This window comes from Thamnophis sirtalis, unplaced genomic scaffold (assembly GCF_051295495.1).
Source record: "Thamnophis sirtalis isolate CommonGarterSnake01/CBP01778 unplaced genomic scaffold, rThaSir2_p1.2 scaffold_6, whole genome shotgun sequence".
NCBI classification, from domain to species: Eukaryota; Metazoa; Chordata; class Lepidosauria; order Squamata; family Natricidae; genus Thamnophis; species Thamnophis sirtalis.
This window is the reverse complement of record NW_028261386.1, coordinates 306,590-330,744: the sequence shown is the minus strand read 5'-3', so window position 1 is coordinate 330,744 and position 24,155 is coordinate 306,590. Positions and strand designations below refer to the sequence as shown.

Sequence of the window (24,155 nt, the reverse complement as noted above, 5' to 3'; positions counted from 1 at the left end):
CCCCATTGATAAAGGCACCAAACTAGGGAGTTTTCCTGGCTCATGAATCCTTAAAGCATTCTGCCGAAAGCCAACTTGGCCAAGGGGGGCTGCCACTCCCTACACAAGGCTATAGGGATACTCCATAGATAAGGTAGAGAGACAAAAAGGATGCTTTAAAGATCCCGTTGGTAACGAATCTTTGTCTCTGATTGGGTAAACTTTGTTTCTATCTGCCTAAAATGCATATAATACTCTGAGCCTCTCTTGCAGGGGGCGGCTATTCCTTTCATGCGTTGGTTTGTATGTTTTGGTCAAACACAATCCTGATGTGGCCCTCAATGAAATCAAATTTGTCACCCCTGCAGTAGCCCAAACTCTCTCTTACCTGGCTGACGATATCAAAACAACCAGCAAAGACTCATGGAGAAGGCTACTATCCTTACACTTGTTGGAAGTTAAAACCTACCGCTCTCCTAGAAAAATGAAATATCCTGGGAAATATTAAGAGATAAAGAGATAGCTAGGTGTTCTGACCCCCCCCCCCTCGTCCCACACCAACACACTCCAAGCCAAAGATACTTGGCGAGAATTTATTAACAGACAGACAGGTCCTTGGCAGCAATCCAAGACAGATAAGCCTTGGCAGCAATCCAGCCTGCCAGGCTCACAATACTGTTCTCCAACATTAGTTCCTGCGTTGACTTCTGCAAGAGGGCCGTGTGCACAAGCAGTCCTTTTACAGTCTGGAGAGGAGCCTAATTTCCACCAGCTGAGTGCAATCACCTCCTGTAACTGCGCAATTGTTCCTTACGCCTATTAGCTCTCCGGTGCCGGGCATCCAGGAACAACTCACTGCTGACGTCTGGATCACACTCCCTTGTCTCCTCCCCACTGGTCCAAGGCTCAGGCGCCTCCTGGTGGCCAACCAGCCTCTCCGCGCCCTGCTCGGAGTCGGAACCCTGTCCAGGGTCCTCCACATCCTCCAGAGCCGACTCATAGGGCCCCTCGCTGTCGGAGTCTGGTGGCAGCTCCAACGGCTCCTGCTGGGCCACAACGGCTAGGTCTATTCATAGGCAAATGCTCTCACCCAGGATCCAACAAAGGTAGGATTGGCCTTTCTTCCCATCTCACCAGTCGGCACCTGGGAAGATTACATCACCCAGCAAGACTCAACCAAGCCTGGGATTCAGGACAGCCTATAGCAGTGATGACAAACCTTTTTTGGCTCACGTGCCAAAAGCGGGGGTGGGGGTGGGAGTGCGCAAGGGCGTGCCACACCCATAATTCAGTGCACGACTCCAGCACGCATGCGCGCATGACCAGCGCTCCCCCCATTTTTTGCATGCTTTTTTCATTTATTTTTTTAAATACTTGTAAAACCTTTTTAAAACTTTTAATTTAAAAAAAATGAAACTAAAGGATAAAGAGGAATCGGAGTACTTCAAGACATGGGGAAGCTTTTACGATTGGCTAGAGGAAGGAAGCTAGAAAAGAGAAGGGAGAAGATACAGAACCCAGGCGAAGCACTGTTAAATGGAAAAGGGGGTGAAGAAGGGGAAAACAAAAAATAAAATATTAAATATATAAGTATATATACAACAGCGAGATACAAAGTGTGTGTGTGGGGGGGAAATATAGTTAGGATAGAATAGCAAAGGTAAGGGAATAAGAAATGATACTAAATTATGTCTGGGTTGGCGGAAATACCATCCCAAGGAAACATAAACTGAGATTTAAAATAGATACACCAACAACAATAGAAAAAGAAAGGGAGAGAGGAGGAGAGAATGAAAGGAAGACGGGGGAAAGAAGAAAGAGGTAAGGAGAAGAGGGTGGAAGGGAGAGAAAGAGAAGGAGAGAGGGTAGGAAGGGGAAGAAGAAGAGTAGGAGTAAGGGAGAGGTAAGGGAAGAAGGAAGGGGAAGGAGAGGAGGAAGGAAGGAAGAAAGTAGAGAAGGGAGGGAGAGAAAAAGGAAAGGGAAAGGAGAGGAGGATAGAAGGGGGAGAAAGAGAAGTAGAGAGGGTAGGAAGGGAAAGAGGAAGAGCAGGAGTAGGAGAAAGGTACGGGAAGAAGGAAGGGGAAGAAGAGGAGGAAGGAAGGAAGTAGAGAAGGGGGGAGAGAAAAAGAAAGGGAAAGGAGAGGAGGATGGAAGGGAGAGAAAGAGAAGGAGAGAGGGTAGGAAGGGAAAGAGGAAGAGTAGGAGTAAGGGAGAGGTAAGGGAAGAAGAGGAGGAAGGAAGAAAGTAGAGAAGAGGGGGAGAGAAAAAGAAAGGGAAAGGAGAAGAGGGTGGAAGGGAGAGAAAGAGAAGGAGAGAGGGTAGGAAGGGAAAGAGGAAGAGTAGGAGTAAGGGAGAGGTAAGGGAAGAAGGAAGGGGAAGAAGAGGAGGAAGGAAGAAAGTAGAGAAGGGGGGAGAGAAAAAGAAAGGGAAAGGAGAGGAGGACAGAAGGGAGAGAAAGAGAAGGAGAGAGGGTAGGAAGGGGAAGAGGAAGAGGAAGAGCAGGAGTAGGAGAAAGGTACGGGAAGAAGGAAGGGGAAGGAGAGGAGGAAGGAAGAAAGTAGAGAAGGGAGGGAGAGAGAAAAGAAAGGGAAAATAAGGTGGTATTATAACAGGAGGAAGGAATGGTAAACAAAGCAACCCAAACTGTATATTATAACCTATTAAATGAAATAATAAATGTATAAGAATGATAAATGTAAAGAAGAAGAAGAATTATGTGAATGTATACTTAAAATGGTATGTAAGAGAATAAAAAAATAAAAAATTTCTGGAAAAAAAAAAGAAAATCAAGGATAGAATCGGTTCGATGTCCGGCCGAGTTACTAACAACTCGGCTGAACTAGAGCCGAGGTGGCGCAGTGGTTAAACGCAGCACTGCAGGCCACTTCAGCTGACTGCAGTTCTGCAGTTCGGCTGTTCAAATCTCACCGGCTCAGGGTTGACTTAGCCTTCCATCCTCCCGAGGTGGGTGAAATGAGGACCCGGATTGTTGTTGGGGGCGACATGCTGACTCTGTAAACCGCTTAGAGAGGGCTGAAAGCCCTATGAAGCGGTATATAAGTCTAACTGCTATTGCTATTGCTGTTGCTAACTGGTCCGAACCAGTAGAAACCCACTTCTGGCACCCCAGACATGAGTGATGTCGAAGGCTAAGCTGAACCTGGCCATGCCCACCCCGGCCCCCAAGTTCAAACCCAGCTCTGATGCAGCCCTCAATGAAATCAAGTTTGAAACCCCAGAGGGTAGAACCACAGCCGAAATAACTAGTGGAACAGCTTGCCTCCAGAAGCTGTGAATGCTCCATCAGTGGAGGCTTTAACGAAGAGATTAGAGAGCCCTTTGTCTCCTGTTTCAGCAGAGGGTTAGACTAGAAGACCTCCAAGGCCCCTTACGACTCTGTAATTCTGTTCTTTTGAATGTTAGTTAGAAAAGTCTTTCTCAATCTTTACCACCTGAAGATGAGTGTGTCAGGCCTGCAGCCATCTTTCCTTGTGGGTCTTTGGCCTGCCACACTTTCTATTCTTCTACTATGCCTTTTTCTATTGTGGGAAAATGGGAGCTGGGGATTGTAAGGAGTTAGATGATAGGCAGCCATAACAACATTCTTTCTAGAAAGCCAAGGTCATCTTTTTGTCTTTGCACCTCTGCACCTGACCGGAACTGGAGGGGTGAAAGCTGCCAGCGTGGCAGTGGGAGATTGGACCATGGGATGGGCTTGTGGGTGTGGGGGCAAGATCTTGAACTTTCAACTGGGGGGGGGAACTGGGACGCTTTCAGATTCGTGTTTTCCCATGTGTGCCAACATGGCTCTCTTAATAATTTGGAACTTGGAGCAATACTTTGCCTTGGACTCTGATTTAATTTTGGATGCTGTTTGGAATGCTGACAGAGTGGACTTCAACTCCCACCAGCCGGCTGGGGAATTCTGGGACTTGGAGTCCACCCGTCTTAAAGTGGCCAACAACAGATTTACTGCTCTATTTCTGCTCATTGTTTCAGAGAAAGGCTTCCAGATATATTTAGAGATATTAAAATATATATATATTTGCTGCTCCATCCTTGTTACCATTTCAGAGGGAGGCTTAACAGTTAGATTCCATCCAGCCCAAATCTCACCCTTTGGAACAGGAAACATCCTGACAGACATACCTCATTAAATTCAGGGTTGAGCGTTTTCTTCTTCACGGCCGTCTTGTGCTTCGATTTCTTGTCCTCGTCCGGTTTCAAGTAGCTGCGAAGAAAAAAACATTGCAGTTCTGTTAGCTGGGCCAAAAAGTCAGGATTTAGAGAATAACAGAGTTGGAAGGGACCCTGGAGGTCTTCTAGTCCAACCCCCTGCTCAAACAGGAGACCTTACACCATTCCAGACAACTGGCTGTTCAGTCTTTTCTCCGGTCATGGAGCACCCACAACTTCTAGTGGCAAGCAGTTCCACTGGTTCATTGTCCTCACTGTTTAGGAAGTTTCTCCTTAATTCCAGGTTGCTTCTCTCCTTGATTAGTTTCCATCCGCTGTTTCTTGTCCTGCCTTCTGGTACTTTGGAGAATAAGTGGCAAGTTGAGAACCACCTGTATAATATCTGAGACTCCTTTGGATTCCTAGAATCAAAGTCAGAAGCTGTCTCAAAGTTTCTTCCTCCTGTTTCAGGTTTGACTCACCTATTGGTGAGTTTGGACCAACTACCAGGAGACAGTGAGTTCTAGTTCCACCTTAGGCATGAAAGCCAACTCGGTCGCTCGCCACCTTCTCCAGGATAGTAACAATCACTAACGAAACAGCTGTCTGTATGCGGTATTGCGTATTAACACCAACTCTCCTTTAGCTACGTCTAGGCCCCTAACCAGTGTTAGGTAAGCTCCCCGTTGGGAGAGCGAGTGCGTTCAGAGAAGCGTTGTGAGAGTTGTGTTGGAGAACACACAAACCAGCATACTGAGACACTGAGACACTGCAGTTTAAATAGGCATTTACTTTCGTGGAAATAAAGGTATCAGAGTCCATCAAACAGTCCAAGTCATACACGGATAAGACAGTCAGTCATCAACATCTTTCAGTTAAGGGATAATCCAATTAACATAGTCCATAATCATACAAACAGTCCGGTACACAAAGTTTGCTACAATAGCTCACGCTGATCACTATACCGCACTTCTAACAGCCAGCTTCCAAACACTCAGATCAGATCAGCATCTAACAGTGATTCTGGCTCCCTCTTATGGCCGATTGAGGAAACAGCAACCAATCACATTTACAGCATGATTTAAAGAAACAGGTATAGCATTGTTACATGATTTATATATTGCCAACCCAACCGTTATATTATATTCCTAACAGTGACTTTGGGCCAATCACCAGGAGACAGTGAGTTCTAGTTCCACTTTAGGCATGAGATAATTGGGTGACTGGGCCAATCACCAGGAGACAGTGATTATACTTTCACCTTAGGCGTGAGAGCTAACTGGGTGACTTTGGGCCAATCACCAGGAGACAGTGAGTTCTAGTTCCACCTTAAGACATTACAGCTAACTGGGTGACTTTGGGCCAATTGCCAAGAGACAGTGAGTTCTAGTTCTACCTTAGGCATGAGAGCCAACTGGGTGACTGGGACAATCACCAGGAGACAGCGAGTTCTAGTTCCACCTCAGGCAACTTTGGGGCAATCACCAGGAGACAGTGAGTTATATTCCACATTAGGCATGAGAACTAACTGGGTGACTTTGGGCCAATCACCAGGAGACGGTGAGTTCTAGTTCCACCTTAGGCATGAGAGCTAACTGGGTGACATTGGACCAATCACCAGGAGACAGTGGGTTCTAGTTCCACCTTAGGCATGAGAGATAACTGGGTGACTTTGGGCCAATCACCAGGAGACGGTGAGTTCTAGTTCCACCTTAGGCATGAGAGCTAACTAGGTGACTTTGGGCCAATCACCAGGAGACAGCGAGTTCTAGTTCCACCTCAGGCAACTTTGGGGCAATCACCAGGAGACAGTGAGTTATATTCCACATTAGGCATGAGAACTAACTGGGTGACTTTGGGGCAATCACCAGGAGACAGTGAGTTATAGTCCCAACCTTAGGCATGAGAGCTAACTGGGTGACATTGGACCAATCACCAGGAGACAGTGGGTTCTAGTTCCACCTTAGGCATGAGAGCTAACTAGGTGACTTTGGGCCAATCACCAGGAGACAGCGAGTTCTAGTTCCACCTCAGGCAACTTTGGGGCAATCACCAGGAGACAGTGAGTTATATTCCACATTAGGCATGAGAACTAACTGGGTGACTTTGGGGCAATCACCAGGAGACAGTGAGTTATAGTCCCAACCTTAGGCATGAGAGCTAACTGGGTGACATTGGACCAATCACCAGGAGACAGTGGGTTCTAGTTCCACCTTAGGCATGAGAGATAACTGGGTGACTTTGGGCCAATCACCAGGAGACGGTGAGTTCTAGTCCCACCTTAGGCATGAGAGATAACTGTGTGACTTTGGGCCAATCACCAGGAGACAGTGGGTTCTAGTTCCACTTTAGGCATGAGAGATAACTGGGTGACTTTGGGCCAATCGCCAGGAGACAGTGAGTTCTAGTTCCACCTTAGGCATGAGAGATAAGTGGGTGACTTTGGGCCAATCCCTGTCTCAACGCAATCCAGCTCACAAGTTTATTGTTGTTGGGAAAATAGGAGAGATGAGAATTAAATATATTATCTGCCTTGAGTTGTTTACAAGGAATGAATGAATGAATAAATAAATAAATAAAATAGTAAAGTAAAATAATATCAAGTAAAATCAAGTAAAATAAAATAATAAAATAAAATGTTGAAATAATATAATGAAATAAAATAATAAAAAATAAAAAATAAAATAATAGGAGAGATGAGGATTAAATATACTCTCTGCCTTGTTTACAATAAATAAATAAATAAAACAGTAAAGTAAAATAATATCAAGTAAAATTAAGTAAAGTAAAATAATAAAATAAATGTCGAAATAATGTAATGAAATAAAATAATAAAAATAAAATAAAATAATAGGAGAGATGAGGATTAAATATACTATTTGCCTTGAGTTGTTTACGATAAATAAATAAATAAAATAGTAAAGTAAAATAATATCAAGTAAAATCAAGTAAAATTAAGTAAAGTAAAATAATAGAATAAATGTCGAAATAAAATAAAAAATAATAATAAAATAAAAATTAAACCAATAAAATAATAAAATAAAATATCTGGGACACTTTGATCCCTGCCCAAACTGAGGATTGGACTAGATGGCCTTGAGGGGGCCCTCCCCACTCTAGGATTGAAGAGACTCCCATGTCCTTTCAGGCAAAATAAAACTGCAGCCATTAATTGAGGCACCAGAGTAAAGCAATTATTTTCTCTGGGGCTTTTAATTAAACAGAAGGAGCGCACCGTTTTATGGTTGCTTTGGCATTTAATCCTGCGGCTGTTTTAGCATCTCGCGGCTTTATTACCATATTTTATTTATCTCTTTTCCTTTGTCGTCCCCGCGTGGATCTGCGTTTGCGACCTCTGCCTGTGCTAAAAAATACGATCTTGTGGATTGCCTTATAAATCTACCCCTTGCGCTGCGAAGCTTGGAGATTAAAATGTTGCGTGCAATAAATCACGCTTGCCTGGCCCAAACGGCAGAGCTGAGAAATTGAGGAGAAAAATGAAAAGCTTGGATTTTTACCGAAGAGAGCAAGGTTGGGATCGCCAATCAAAGGTAAATCGCGTTTAAACCTTGGTTTGTTGAGCCAGCAGCAATGCGTTGGATTCACTCAATGGGCAAAAACATCCGAGACAAGATCTGTGCCAGGTTTCCAAACTATGCGCTAATTAATTTACGAGCTGACATTTGGGAATACCCCAAAGGTGTTTTTTTTTTCCAAGAGAAAACTGGACTTTCTGTTTTTTCTTTGAGGAAGGTTACAATACAATAGCAGAGTTGGAAGGGACCTTGGAGGTCTTCTAGTCCAACCCCCTGCCTAGGCAGGAAACCCTATACCGTTTCAGACAAATGGCTATCCAGCATCTTCTTAAAGACTCCCAGTGTTGGGGCATTCACAACTTCTGGAGGCAACTTCTGTTCCACTGAATAATTGTTCTGTCAGGAAGTTTCTCCTCAGTTCTAAGTTGCTTCTTTCCTTGATTAGTTTCCACCCATTGCTTCTTTTTCTACCTTCAGGGGCCTTGGAGAATAGTTTGACTCCCTCTTCTTTGTGGCAGCCCCTGAGATATTGGAAGACTGCTATCATGTCTCCCCTAGTCCTTCTCTTCATTAATACAATTACAATACAATACAATACAATAGCAGAGTTGGAAGGGACCTTGGAGGTCTTCTAGTCCAACCCCCTGCCTAGGCAGGAAACCCTATACCGTTCAAGACAAATGGCTATCCAACATCTTCTTAAAGACTTCCAGTGTTGGGGCATTCACAGCTTCTGGAGGCAACTTCCGTTCCACTGATTCATTGTCCTCACTGTCAGGAAATTTCTCCTCAGTTCTCAGTTGCTTCTCTCCTTGATTAGTTTCCACCCATTGCTCCTTGTCCTGCCCTCAGGTGCTTTGGAGAATAGCTTGACTCCCTCTTCTTTGTGGCAACCCCTGAGATATTGGAAGACTGCTATCATGTCTCCCCTGGTTCTCCTTTTCATTAACATACCCAGTTCTTGCAACCGTTCTTCATATGTTTTAGTCTCCAGTCCCCTAATCCTCTTTCTTGCTCTTCTCTGCCCTCTTTCTAGAGTCTCCACATCTTTTCTACATTGTGGTGACCAAAACTGAATGCAGTATTCCAAGTGTGGCCTTATCAAGGCCTTATAAAGTGGTATTAACCCTTCTCGTGATCTTGATTCTCTCCCTCTGTTGATGCAGCCTAGAACTGTGTTGGCTTTTTTGGCAGCTGCTGCCCACGGCTGGCTCCTATTTAAATGCTTGTCCACTAGGATTCCAAGATCTCTCTCACAGTTACTACTATTGAGGAAGCTACCACCTATACTGTACCTGTGCATTCTTCAGTTTTGATCAGATGGTGAGTAATGGAAGGATTTACACAGACAGCTGGTCATTTGCCTCCTTTCAGAGAGTCGTTAAGGCCACTTGGAGGAGATTTATCTGTGTCCTCAGGGTCACCTGAGCAATGGAAATGGGCGTGGAGCCTTCTTGGAACTGCTGAAACGATTGAGTGGTAGATTATAGATGATGTTGATGTGGTATCCCCAATGTACAGATCTGCACATGGCTCACTGCATTGTACTGACCAGCTTGACTGCAAGGCGTATAAATCTTGCCAACTTCCAGAATTCCCCATCCAGCATGTGGGCTTTAAATGGGAGTTGGCTGACTGAGGAATTCTGGGAGTTGAAATCCACAGAGTCAGGGTTCCGACGGATGCCCTAATTAAACCATGAGTCTCGAGCCAAGCTTCAAAAGAAATCCAGTTATTTATTCGGAGCAACATGACGGCAAACACCCAAGTGAAGCCAGCTCTGACCCCACATAGAGCCGAGGTGGCGCAGTGGTTAGGGTGCAGTACTGAAGGCCACTACAGCTGACTGTTATCTGCAGTTCAGCGGTTCTAATCTCACCGGCTCAAGGTTAACTCAGCCTTCCATCTTTCCGAGGTGGGTGAAATGAGGACCCAGACTGTGGGGGCGATATGCTGACTCTGTAAACCGCTTAGAGAGGGCTGAAAGCCCTATGAAGCGGTATATAAGTCTAACTGCTATTGCTATAATTTACAACCCAATTATGACCCTGTTTTCCCCCTTCCTGAATGTGTCATAAATCACATTTTCCAATGGAGCATTTTGCAGGCTGTAGAGATCACTCCCCTCCGGCTGCTGTGGGTAGCCTGGGAGACAGCCTTGAGAAAGATATGCCTGGAATGTGCTTCTGTTTGTGGCTGCCGTGTTGCGTCGTCAGTTCCCCCTCCCTCTTGCCTATGGCTACTCGAGAGCAAGCCAGAGATGCTTTCCGAGTTGACACACACATCTTAAAGTTTGGAGACCCCCTTGCTCTAAACCATGCTCACTTACGTTTTCACGTAGGGATCAGAGTAACCGTTGGCGTCCATGGCAGCCAAGTGCGCGCAGCGGACAATGCCGACTAGCAGGCCCTGTTTCTGAGAACTGTACTTTAACGAAACAAGGATCCGGCCACGTTCCTCCAGCGACTTGTCTTCCATTTTGTCCATCTGTGAAACAGAGAAGGAAAGGAAACAGCTCAGCCCTAAATTCCTGTGTCAAGCCTGCAGCCATCTTTCCTTGTGGATCTTTGGCCTGCCACACTTTCTATTATACTACTACGCCTTTTTCTATTGTGGGAAAATGGGAGGAGGGATTGTACGGAGTTAGATGCTATGTAGCCATAACAACATTCTTTCTAGAAAACCAAGGTCATCCTTTGTCTCTGTACCGCTGCACCTGACTGGAACTGGATGGGTGGAACTGCCAGCATGGCAGTGGAAGACTGGACCATGGGATGGGCTTGTGGGTGTGAGAGCAAGATCTTGAACTTTCAACTGGGTGAGGAAAACCAGGACGCTTTCAGATTCTGGTTTTCCCAGATGTGCCAAGATGGCTCTCTTCATAAATTAGAACTTTGAGCAATACTTTGCCTTGGACTCTGATTTAATTTGGAACCCTGAATATTCTGCTTCCAAGCCAGTGGTGGGATTCAAATAATTTAACAACCGGTTCTCTGCCCTAATGACCATCTGGGTAGACGGGGCTCGGTGATCATGTGAGCGTGGTCAACTCAATGTCACTCACATCAATGGGCACTTTGCCTTAGCTGTGACAATGGAATCAGGGTTAACCGGAGAGGCAGTTTCTGTAAGCAGGGCAACAAAGATGAGGCTAGAAACAACACCAGAATGTTTCCTTCCTGCCTTCCTTACAGGATTAGCCCTGTAAAGTGGGAAAAAACAAAAGATTTCTTCCAACAACTGGTTCTCCGAACTGCTTAGAAAGTTACCAACCGGTTCTCCTGAATAGGTGCGAACTGGCTGAATCCCACCACTGTTGCAAGCCCAATGTTCAAGGAAAAGATGATGCCCCAAAAGCAAAGCAGGATTCAAAAAAGCTGTGGAGACTTTAGAAAGAAGTGCAGAGAAAAGCAACAAAGACGATTAGGGGACTGGAGGCTAAAGTATATGAAGAACAGTTGCAGGAATTGGGTATATTTCTTGCTTAATGAAGAGAAGGACTCGGGATGACATGATAGCAGTCTTCCAATATTCGAGGGGCTGCCCCAAAGATGAGGGGACTGACCTATTTTGAAATGTTATAGGATTTCCGGCCCTAACCTGTGGGATGGACCACAGCAGGAGTCACCAACTTTTCGGACCTCAGGAACCACTAAATTCATAATTTATAAATCCCGCGGATCACTAATATGATCTGCCTAATGACCAGCTGGATGGGCGTGGCAGGGTGGTCATGTGACTGGGTGGGCGTGAACAACTCGATGTCACTCACATCGAGGGGCGCCTTGCCAGCCTCTACTTGCCACTCCTCGCCTGCCCGCCCGGGCTCCTTAGGGCCCCAACAGGAAGCCGTTGCTGGAGCTAAGCAGCCTCCATGAGAAAGAGTTGGCAAAACAGCTCAGTTCAAATCGGATCTGACCGAGAAGGAGGCTCAGCAGAAGCACCTCACTGAGGACTAGGAGCATAGGCTGTCCAAGCAGAGGGAAGACCTGCGGGAGCGCAAGGCCAGGTGCTGGCGCCTGGAGGCTCAGCAGGCTGAGATGGTCAGCCAATTCCAGGCCATGATGCAGCCCCACTGGAACGAGGCCCTCCGGCTCTTCGCCACCAGCGGCTCTTCCCTCCAGCCTTCTCCCAAAGCCCCCCACCAGGAGGCTGAAGCAGACCCCAAGTCGGAATTTCTGCCCCCCTCCGACCCGCACAAAAAGACCCTGAAGGGGGAGACTCTCTGCAGCAACACGTATCCGTCCCAGGGGCCGTAGTTTGAGGACTCCTGATTTAGTCCAATATAAAAAAGGCAAATCGTTTTTCTGCAGACCACCAAAATTTTCTTGCTGACCACTAGTGGTCCACGGACCACCAATTGGTGACCGCTGGATTAGAAGACCTCCAAAGTCCCTTCCAACTATCATTTTCTGTTCTGCTCCGTTACATTACGTTCCATTCCATTCTCTAAAGCACCACAAGAAAAAAATATTTGGAAAAATGATCATAGGCGTTCCTGGACTTACGACCATTTATTTAGTGACTGAAGTTGCAATGGCGCTGAAAAAAAAGTGACTTATCCCTGTTTTTCGCACTTACGACCAGCGCAGCTTCCCCACAGTCACATGATCAAAATTCAGATGCATACCAACTGACTTCTATCTCCTTAGTAGCTCTGGATTGCTTCTCTCCTTGATTAGTTTCCATCCGTTGCTTCTCGCCGTGCCTCCAGGAGCTTTGGGGATTAGATGAGCTTGAGGGTCTCACATCTTATGGCCTCTCTCTGAGCTCAGATGTTCAGGTCTGACCTATCTTAGAAGGCTTATCGTCCCATGAAAACCTCTCGTCATTTCTGCCGCCATATTCCCTTTGGATCTTTGGCCTGCCACACTTTCCCTTATTCTACTATGCCTTTTCTATTGTGGGAAAATGGGAGGTGGGGATTGTGCGGAGTTAGATGAGAGGTAGCCATAACAACATTCTTTCTCGAAAGCCAAGGTCATCCTTAGTCTCTGCACTTCTGCACCTGACCGGAACTAGACGGGTGGAAGCTGCCAGCATGGCAGCGGGAAATTGGACCATGGGATGGGCTTGTGGGTGTGGGGGGGCAAGATCTTGACCTTTCAACTGTGTGGGGAAAACCGGGAAGCTTTCAGATTTAGGGTTCCCCCAGATGTGCCAACATGGCTCTCTTCATCAATTGGAACTTTGAGCAATACTTTGCCTTGGACTCTGATTTAATTATGGATGATATTTGGAAGCCTGACACTCCTCGTTTTTTTCACGAAAGCCAATTACTTTTCTCCCCACACTCTACATCTTCTTGTGCGGTGCTTTAGCCCTACTCATCCTTCCCACCTCAGTGTTGCCTCCGACAGATTGAATCTCCTTGCCGGAATAACAATGCCCTCGTTCCAGGCAAGGTGTAGTCGAGATTAAAGCCGAGTGACATCGGAGCTGAGCACATGTTTAAAGGGATGTCGGATTTAATTAGGATCCTGCTCGCAGGGGCTCGTACCAAACAGGATGTAACGGTATGTGGGAATGATGTTGCAAGACCGGGTGTGGAGGTGGGGGGTGGCCAGGTGCTGCCTACAGAACAATCAGATAAGAGAGGACGTGGCCTGCAGCTATCTAACAGGCAGGGAAAGAACCTCAAAAAGGATTGTCCCTATAACTCAAAGGTGTCAAACTCAATTTCATTGAGGGCCGGACCAGGGCTGTGATTGACCTCAAGGGCGCAGGTGGGCGTGGCTGTGTGGCTGCGTGGGCGTGGCTAGCTTGACACCACTCCCCAAACTGCTGGCATGCTTCCTCTTTGCATTGGCTAGACCACGCCGAAGCCACGCGGGTAACCGGGCTGAAGTGACACAGGCCGGCCCCTTACATTTCCCGTGACCCCCCATTTTCAGCCTGGCGGGCCTCCCTGCAGCCTCCTGGGACCAAAAACGGGCCATGAGTGGGGCGCATGCACACACACCCCACATCCCATTTTGGGCCTATCAGGCCTCGCCTGCATGCGCAGCAGAGACCCAAAGACCAGCTGGCCGGTGGGAGGCATGTGCGCATGCTCGGTGGAGCCAAGCTGGGGCAACGGCTCGCGTGCCAGCAGAGAGGGCTCTGCATGCCACCTGTGGCACACATGCCATGGGCTGACCATCATGGATGTCAACTCATAAAGTTGCCATGGTGAGGAAAGGGCGGGGGAACGCATTCCATGCATATTTTCAGCTAGAGACGGATCTCAGATTACTGCAGCAGGCTTCGGAGGGGTGCACCTCATTGGCGAATGTGATTTATGACACAGACTGAGAGGAGGAAAGGAAGAAAAGTAAAGTTCAGCTATAACTCAAATGAGGATCAGATCTGATTGCAACAAGGTCTTGCCAAAATGGTGCTCCTAATAAATGACTGGTTTTCTTTTGAAACTTGGCTCGAGGCTCAGGAATCAATTAGAGCATCTTTCGGAAACCTGACAACGGATATAGATCCTTCCATTCAGTCAGAACGAAAGAAGCTGCCAAAGGGACACCGCGTCAGTCAGTTGCCAACCGTCTGGTTTGGATCATATGACCACAGGGATCCTGCAGCAGCCGTAGGTGTGAAAAAAACAGTCGTAAGTTAGCTCTTTGAGTGCTATTGTACCTTCAAATGCTCAATAAATGAATTCTTGTAAATCTAGAACTACCTGTAAGACAAATACCAGCATTCTGGTAACCCCTTTTCCCACTAAGAGATATTGTTCGAAAGAAAATAAAGTCCTTTTCTTCTCTGATCTGACATCATTCTCAGGAAAAATGAGAAGAGGCAGCTGTCAGGAAAAAACCCAATGAGAGTAATTAGTAGCTCGGCTGGACTACTGCAACGTGCTCTACTTGGGGCAGCCCTTGAAGAGCATTCGGCGACTCCAGCTTGTCCAGAATGCAGCCGCGCGAGCAATCGTGGGTGCACCTCGGTTCACCCACGTTACACCTATCCTCCGCGAGCTGCACTGGCTGCCTATTGGTCTCCGGATACGCTTCAAGGCGCTAGTCGTCACTTACAAAGCCCTTCATGGTATTGGACCTGGGTACTTGAGAGACCGCCTGCTGCCAATTACCTCCACTAGACCGATCAGATCCCACAGACTAGGCCTCCTCCAAATTCCATCCGCTGGCCAGTGTCGACTGGCGACTACCCGGAGGAGAGCCTTCTCTGTGGCTGCTCCGACCCTCTGGAGCGAACTCCCCGTGGAGATTCGAACCCTCACCACCCTCCAGGCCTTCCGCAAAGCCCTTAAAACCTGGCTGTTCCAACAGGCCTGGGGCTAAAGAGCTTTTGCCCCCGTCTCGAATGGTATAACTGTCGTGTGTTTTAAATTATGTATTGTTTTGTGTCATTTTTAATTTTGTCTGTATCACCCCTTCCCTGGTTTGAGTTGTGAGCCGCCCTGAGTCCCCTTCGGGGGAAAAGGGCAGCATATAAATAAAATAAACGAAACGAACGAACGAAACGAACGAACGAACCTTTGTGAGAAAGTGAATCAGGAGTCACATTGACTGAATTTCAGCCCTCTTGAGGATAGGCTTAAAAGCAGAGGGGGCTCCGTCCAGGGGCTTTGCGGATGAAATTGGGGGTTTGTAAAAGTGTCCTGCTTAATTTGAATTTGGGGAGAAAATGGGGTGGGGGGAGAAGAGGCCCCTGGGTCAAGGCAGGAAGACGCTCATCCTTCCGGCCATCAGCCTGAGATGAGAGGGAATGCAATCTCCTTACGCTTAAGTCCCACAGAGGGAGTTTCTCTTTGTCCTGGAATTGCTCATCCTGAACTCTTGAGCTGCTTCCAAGATTCCATTTTATGTCATTTCATCTTTTCTTTCTTTCTTTCTTTCTTTCTTTCTTTCTTTCTTTCTTTCTCACTCTCTCTCTCACCCTTTCTCTCTCTCACTCTTTCTCTCCCTCACACACACTCTCTATCTCTCTCATATTTCATTTTCTTTCTTTCACTCTTTCTTTCTCTTTCTCTCACTCTGTTTCTTTCTCTCTCTCTCACTCTCTTTCTCTCTCTCACACACACACTCTTTCTCTCATTTTCATTTTCTTTCTTTCACTCTTTCTTTATCTCTCTCTCCCTTTCTCTCCTTTTCTCTCTCTCACACACACACATACACACTTTCTCTCTTTCACTCTTCCTTTCCTTCACTCTTTCTTTCTCTCTTTTTTATCTCTCTCTATTTGTCACACACACACTCTCTCTCTTTCTCTCTCTTTCACTTTCTTTTTTCATTCTTTCTTTTTCTCTCTTCCTGTCTTCCTCTCTCTTTCTCTCTCACCCTCTCTTTCTCTCTCTTTCTCTCTTTCACTTTCTTTCACTCTTTCTCTTTCATTCTCTCTCTTTTTCTCTCATTTTCTTTCTCCCTTCCTCTCTTTCACTCTTTCTTTCTCTCTCTCTTTCTTTCTCTCTTTTTTCCTCTCTCTCTATTTGTCACACACTCTCTCTCTCTCTTTCTCTCTCTTTCACTTTCTTTTTTCATTCTTTCTTTTTCTCTCTTCCTGTCTCTCTCTCTTTCTCTTTCTCTCTCACTCTCACCCTCTCTTTCTCTCTCTTTCTCTCATTCACTTTCTTTCACTCTTTCTCTTTCATTCTCTCTCTTTTTTTCTGTCTCACTTTCTTTCTCCCTTCCTCTCTTTCACTCTTTCTTTCTCTCTCTCTTCTCTCTCTCTCTCTCTTTCTTCTACCCCAGCTCTTCCCTTTTCTTTCTCTTTCCTTCCTTCCCCCTCTGCCTATCTCTCTCCCTCTTCTTTTCCTTTCTCTCCTTCTTTTCGTCCTTCCTTCCCTTTCTCAAATCGCCGCCTGACATTCTGTGGCCACTCACCGGCAGCTGCTTCTCCAGGCAAATGTTGAATTTCTTAGTCTGGTTGGGCTTCAGTTTCTTGAGAGGAATCCTCGTTTCGCCAATGAACTCGTTGTGGCGGAACTTGTCTTCGTCGCAAACCGAGATCCTGAAAGGCAGAAGCGGGAGACGGGGGAACAAAGCCGTAATTCAGCAGTGCAAAAAGGGTTAATTAAAGCATCCATTCAGCACAATCTCTTCCTAACCGCCGCCATGGCTTAGCCTGGATTGTGAAAAGCGGGGATGGGCAAACATCCGAGCCGCGAAGGAGCAAGGGGGTTGGACTAGAAGGCCTCCAAGGTCCCTGTTATGATAGCAATAGCAATAGCAGTTAGACTTATATACCGCTTCATAGGGCTTTCAGCCCTCTCTAAGCGGTTTACAGAGTCAGCATAATTGCCCCCAACAACAATCCGGGTCCTCATTTTACCCACCTCGGAAGGATGGAAGGCTGAGTCAACCCTGAGCCGGTGAGATTTGAACCGCCGAACTGCAGATAACAGTCAGCTGAAGTGGCCTGCAGTACTGCACCCTAACCACTGCGCCACCTCGGCTCTATGACCCAGGTGGTTGAGGCAAGGGCCCAAACCTCCTGAGCTGGGTTCCCCAAACGTTCTGAGTTGGCAGCCCAAGGGCGGGAGGGGAGGGATAGACAGCACGCACCTTTACGCACACACACACACACATGCACAAACAGACGTCTGCAATGCAAACAGTACTGTGAGCAGGCAGGCAACGCTAGTGCCCGCATAAAGGTCGCAGTGACACTAGTCTGAGGGGGAGGGGGTGTTAATGCGCACATACATGTGCAAACTAGCCAGCCATTCCTCTATGGAGATCCTCTATCATATCCGAAGTGGGGCGTGGGAGGAGTCACAACTCAGTATATTAACACAGCCCTTTTGCCCAGAGACTGAGGTAAATCTTGAGGCCACACCTCCTCTCCTCCTCCTGACTTCCCCAGATTAAACTCAGTCTTCGGCCCAGAAGGAGCACTTTCCTGACTCTCCCTTCACTTCGAGGACCTACTTTCCACAACTCAATTATTTTTTCTGATCACCTCTCCTCATCCGTGCTTCACCTGCTGTTAGCTCTAAAGTGTTGCCGCTGTGCTAGCACAAACCCCGAGCGGCCGAACGGTTGCGGTGTGGGGGGGGGGGGAGGCCTTTACTTAACCACGAGGAGATCCAGCCATTGGGGGATCGCAGGAAGCAGAGAACCAGGCAGAGGACAGCCTTCCAGAGCTTCCTGAAGATCGGAGCGGCGGACTCGGACCGCAGGTTCGGCGGTCGCCATCTTGCATCGCGGCCATCTTGGAGCATGTAAGTGGAGTGTGTGGTTGGCGTGCCTGGTTACGGACGCCGCGGGCACCCAGAACCCACCCCTGGAGCCAGAAGGAGGTTGCAGGGGCTGGTATCCAGGGAGGGCCCATCTCTTGGTGGTGGGCCGGCGTTCGGGCCACAGATCGGCAGCAAGCTCGGGAAGCGCGCGGAGCCTTAAAGCGGCAGGACGCGCAGTCGAGTCGAGGTCAGTACAAGAGGAGGAGGTGGTGAGTAAAGCATGGCTGAGGCTTCGAGGAGCGGGGGAGTGGCAGGCCCTAGATCCCCAGGGGGGATCCACCATAATTTGCAAAAAAATTCGTTCCAAATCAGACAATGTGATTGTCTGGATTTGTTTTCTCATTTTGTCTCTCATAGTTGAGGTCGAACTTATGATGTCAATGTCTCATCTTTTTAAGTGGGAGAACTTGCACAATTGGTGGCTGACTAAATACTTTTCTGCCCCACTGTATATACCGCTTCGCGGTGCTTTTACAGCCCTCTCTAAGCAGTTGACAGAGTCAGCCTCTTTCCCCCAACAATCTGGGTCCTCATTTGACCCACCTCGGAAGGACGGAAGGCTGAGTCAACCTTCAGCCGGTCAGGATCGAACTCCTGACTGTGGGCAGAGGCAACCTGCAATACAGGTAGTCCTTGACATACAGCTACCATTGAGCCCAAAATGTCCGTTGCTAAGACATTTCTAAAGTGACTTTTGCCCCAGTTTACGGCCTTTTTGGCCACGGTCGTTAAAAGAAACACTGCCACTGCTATGTTAACAACATGGTTGTTAAGTGAATCTGGCTTCCCCATTGACTTTTCTTGTCAGAAGGTCCCAACAGGGGATCACGTAATCCCGGGTCCCTGCGACCGTCATAAATACGAGTCCCTTGCCAAAGGTCTGAAGTTGGATCAGCTGAGCATGGAAATGCAGCAACATTGGTAAAGTGGGGAAAACGGTCGTGAGTCACTTTCTTCAGTGCCGTCGTAACTTGGAACCGTTACTAAATGAACGGTTGGAAGATCTTTCTTTTGGCTCATGAGAGGAAAATCGCCACAAATGTCCCTTTGCGGTTGCCAGTTTGGCATGTTTGTGTGTGTTTTTGTGTCTTTGTGTCTTTGTGTTTGTGTGGGTATTTGTGTGTGTGTGTGTCTTTGTGTCTTTGTGTTTGTGTCCTTTTGTTTGTGTGGGTATTTGTGTGTGTGTGTTTGTGTCTTTATGTTTGTGTGTGTCTTTGTGTGTGTGTGTCTTTGTGTTTGTGTGGGTATTTGTGTGTGTGTTTGTGTCTTTGTGTTTGTGTGGGTGTTTGTGTCTTTGTTTATGTGGGTATTTGTATGTGTGTGTGTTTGTGTCTTTGTGTTTGTGTGGGTATTTGTGTGTGTGTGTCTTTGTGTCTTTGTGTCCTTTTGTTTGTGTGGGTATTTGTGTGTGTGTTTGTGTCTTTATGTTTGTGTGGGTATTTGTGTGTTTGTATCTTTGTGTTTGTGTGGGTATTTGTGTGTGTGTTTGTGTCTTTGTGTTTGTGTGGGTGTTTGTGTCTTTGTTTATGTGGGTATTTGTATGTGCGTGTGTTTGTGTCTTTGTGTTTGTGTCTTTGTGTTTGTATGTGTGTTTGTGTCTTTGTGTTTGTGTCTTTGTGTTTTTATGTGTGTTTGTGTTTGTGTGGGTGTTTGCGTGTGTGTCTTTGTGTCTTTGTGGGTGTTTGTGTTTTTGTCTGTGTTTGTGTTAGTGTGTGTGTTTGGGTGTTTGTGTGGGTGTTGTGTGTGATTGTGTGTTTGTGTGTTTTTGTTTGTGTTTATGTCTTTGTGTATGTTTGTGTCTTTGTGTTTGTATCTTTGTGTTTGTGTCTTCATATTTCTGTGTGCATTTGTGTTTGTATCTTTGTGTTTGTGTGTGTCTGTGTGTCTTTGTGTTTGTGTGTGTGTTTGTGTTTGTGTGTGTTTGTGTCTTTGTGTCTTTGTATTTGTGTCTTCATATTTGTGTGTGTGTGTTTGTATCTTTGTATTTGTGTGTGTCCTTGTGTTTGTGTGGGTGTTTGTGTGTGGATGTGTTTGTGTCTTTGTGTCTTTGTATTTGTGTCTTCATGTTTGTGTTTGTGTTTGTATCTTTGTATTTGTATGTGTCTTTGTGTGTGTGTGTGTGTGTGTGTGTGTGTGTGTTTATGTGTGTGTGTGTGTGAACCTCTCCTGTGCACACTGCCTCTCCTGCCAGTGCAGGTGGAAATAATGCTCAAAATAGGGGCCCTGTCAAAAGGCCTCTTAATTACAGCCTCCAAAGGCCGCTCTTGTTTGCCTCCCATCAGCCACAACTGGCGAAAAGGAAAACTCAGCACAATTAAGGATGATTAAAAGTGACAGCCCGTTCCGCAGGTGGGGAGGGGAGGGAGGGAAGGGAAGGCCTCCTTGGAAGGGAGGGCAGAATCTACGGAGTGACCATCCGGGGCTTTGGAGGAAAGGAGGAAGGGGAATGGGATTAAACAGAAGAGGATAAGAATTGGAAGTGGAAATGGAACAGGATAGGAAAGGAAAGGAAGGGTAGGATAGGATAGAGAATGGAATGGAATGGAATGGAATAACATTAAGAACAGAATGGAATAGGAATAGGTCCCTTCCAACTCTGCTATCGTATTGTATTGTAGAACATAATAAAACAGAACAGAACACATAATGGAATGGAATGGAATGGAATGGAACGGAACGGAACGGAACGGAACAGAACAGAACAGAACAGAATAGCAATGGGAAGGGAAGGGAAGAGAAGAAGATAATCTATTGAGAATGGAATAGAATGGAATAGAATAGAATTAAGAACAGAATGGAATACGAATAGGAATAGGTCCCTTCCAACTCTGCTATCGTATTGTATTGTAGAACATAATAAAACAGAACAGAACACATAATGGAATGGAATATGAATGGAATGGAATAGAATAGAATAGAATAGAATAGCAATGGGAAGGGAAGGGAACGGAAGGGAAGAAAATAATCTATTGAGAATGGAATGGAATGGAATAGAATAGAATAGAATTAAGAACAGAATGGAATACGAATAGGAATAGGTCCCTTCCAATTCTGCTATTGTATTGTATTGTAGGGCATAATAAAACAGAACAGAACACATAATGGAATGGAATGGAATAGAATAGAATAGAATATAGAACAGAATGGAATACGAATAAGAATAGGTCCCTTCCAACTCTGCTATCGTATTGTATTGTATAACATAATAAAACAGAACAGAACACATAATGGAATGGAACGGAACGGAACAGAACGGAATAGAATAGAATAGAATAGCAATGGGAAGGGAAGGGAAGGGAAGAGAAGAAGATAATCTATTGAGAATGGAATGTAATAGAATGGAATAGAATAGAATAGAATAGAATTAAGAACAGAATGGAATAGGAATAGGTCCCTTCCAACTCTGCTATCGTATTGAATTGTAGAACATAATAAAACAGAACAGAACACATAATGGAATGGAATAGGAATAGAATAGAACAGAACAGAGAATGGAATGGCATGGAATGGGAATGGGGACAGTATAGTATAGTGTAGTGTAGTGTAGTGTAGTGTAGTGTAGTGTAGTGTAGTATAGTATAGTATAGTATAGTATAGGTGTTCTGACCCCCCCTCCCCTCCGACCTGCAAATCACCCAGACACAGGCCTGGCTGTTTGCGACTCTTTAATCACGGCTTTATCAACTCCTTTGGCTGAAGGCCCAGACACGATTCGCATGCAAGACTCGTTGAAAATCCAACAGGCACAGATCCACGACAGACAGAGTATTCCAATACAGTTTCAAACGGTTGTGTCTTGCAAATGACTCCTCCCCACTTCTTTACTTATATACTCTCTTGGGAGGGGCCAAGCCACAACCACCTGGGCTTCATTATCGTCTCTTGAGTCTGCCTCCGCGGCTGCTGCTTCCGTTTCTCCGCCCTTCTCTGTCTGGCGTCAGGAACAAACAGTCCTCCCCACTGCTCCGTGCCTCAGGCGCCTCCTGGTGGCCAACCAGCCTCTCTGGTCCCTGCTCTGAGTCTGAACCCTGCCCAGGGTCCTCCACATCTTCCCCGGCAGACTCATATGGTTCCTCGCTATCCGAGTCCATCAGGAGCTCCACCGGATCCTACTGGGCCACAACACATAGGATAGACTAGACTAGAATAGGGTAGAATAGAAAATTTGTTTATTGGCCAAAGTGTGATTGGACATACAAGGAATTGGTCTCCAAGGCAGAGGTCCTCAGTATACATCCAAACAACCAACTAAAATCAACATAAGTTAATTATAGCAGAAGGACAATAGTAATGGAGGGTTCCACCACAAAACCGCGGTCGACTAAAGCGCGTTCGACGAAACCGCGTACCTGACGTCATCACAGCGCGACGAAAAAAGCACGCTGTGAGCGCTAAAGCTAACATTAACCCCTAAACCTAAACCTAACCCCCCGAAACCTAACCCTAAACCTAACCCTAACCCTAACCCTAACCCTTAACCTAACGCTAAACCTAACGCTAACCCTTAACCTAACCCTAACCCTAACCCTAACCCTTAACCTAACCCTAACCCTAACCCTTACCTTAACGTGAATCGGCTTGCTTTCAAAGCACTTTTTAAAGCGCCCTTTTTTCTCCGCGGTTGCTGTTGTCGTGCTGCTGATGGCGTCAGCGACGCGCTTTAATCGGGCGCGCTTTAGTGGACCGCGGTTTTGTCGTGCCACGCTAATGGAGCAATACTGCATGGATAAATATCCTTAGACATAAGACAGTGCTGTGGGAATTTAGGCATTTAGCAGAATGACGGTGTTGAGGGGGGGAAACTGTCTCTGTGCCCAGGTATTTTGGCACGCAATGCCCTGCAGCGGGCATCCCGAGGGGACATTTTGCATTCCTTCGATGCAGAATGTGGCATGTGGGGAACAGAACAATTTGTATGGAGAACTTGGGCTGGCTAAATTGCTTCCTTGCCTGGAGAAATAGCAGAATTGCAGATTAAGAATTCTCTTGAGCAGTGTTTTTAACCTTGCTAACTTTAAGATGGATGGACTCCCACTCCCATAATTCCCCAGCCAGCATGCTTTAAGATGGGCGGACATCAATACCCATAATTCCCCAGCCAGCATCCTTTAAGATGGGTGGACATCAATACCCATAATTCCCCAGCTAGCATGCTTTAAGATGGGTGGACTCCAGGTAGTCCTCGACTTACAACCATTCATTTAATGACCGTTCAAAGTTGCAACGGCACTGAAAAAATGTGATGACCGTTTTTCACAGTTACAACCTTTAAAGCATCCCCATCATCATGTGGTCAAAATTCAGATGCTTGGCCACTTGTTCATATTTATGACGGTTGCTGTGTCCCGGGGTTACGTGAGTCCCCTTTTGCGACCTTCTGACCAGCTAACTCCAAGGGGAAGCCCTATTCGCTTAACAACTGGGTTACTGGGTTACCAACTGCAGGGGACTCACTTAACAATGGTGGCAAGGAAGCTCGTAAAACGGGGAAGAACTCACTTAACAAATGTCGCAACAGAAATTTTGGGCTCAATTTTGGACCCAAATTTTGGGTCAGGCCTGCAGCCATCTTTTCTTTTGGGTCTATGGCCTGCCACACTTTCTATTATTCTACTATGCGTTTTCTATTGTGGGAAAATGGGAACTGGGGAGTGTATGCAGTTAGATGATAGGTAGCCATAACAACATTCTTTCTAGAAAGCCAAGGTCATCCTTTGTCTCTGCCCCTGACCGGAACTGGATGGGTGGAAGCTGCCAACATGGCAGTGGGAGATTGGACCATGGGATGGGCTTGTGGGTGTGGGGGGAAAGATCTTGAACTTTCAACTGGGTGGGGGAAACCGGGAATCTTTCAGATTCGGGTTTCCCCAGATGTGCCAACATGGCTCCCTTAATAAATTGGAACTTTGCCTCGGACTCTGATTTACTTTTGGATGCTGTTTGGAACCCTGAGAATTATATTTCCCTGGATGAGACATTGAGAAACATGCTCTTGGAGACAGAAATTCGGCCCCAGATCCCCCCCCCCCCCATCAGATATTTTGGTGCCAGCTTATCTACAAGACAAAAGACCTTCAGATCCAGGATGATGGGACTATCCTTCAGGGCAAAGCCTTTCAGTCACAATAGGAATTGCCCTTCATTGTATCACCCAGCAAGATTCAACCAAGCCTGGGACGCAGAACGGCCTACAAAGTTAGTTATGACCCCCACATAGCCCCAACCAGTGGTGGGATACTACTGGCTTAACAACTGGTTCAGCGATCGCGTGC

The 24,155-nt window shown here is 46.4% G+C and overlaps 1 protein-coding gene across 1 annotated transcript in view; it reads right to left on the bottom strand.

The window, feature by feature from the left end:
• Positions 1 to 24,155, bottom strand: part of LOC148044831 (double C2-like domain-containing protein beta) — a 76,743-nt gene that overhangs the window by 8,952 nt on the left and 43,636 nt on the right. Inside the window, exons 2-4 of the mRNA XM_087717080.1 lie at positions 16,526 to 16,652; positions 10,021 to 10,178; positions 4,129 to 4,210 (exon numbers count right to left, since the gene is read on the bottom strand). Of these exons, the coding sequence (XP_087573206.1) occupies positions 4,129 to 4,210; positions 10,021 to 10,178; positions 16,526 to 16,652 (367 nt within the window). The remainder of the gene's footprint in view (positions 1 to 4,128; positions 4,211 to 10,020; positions 10,179 to 16,525; positions 16,653 to 24,155) is intronic.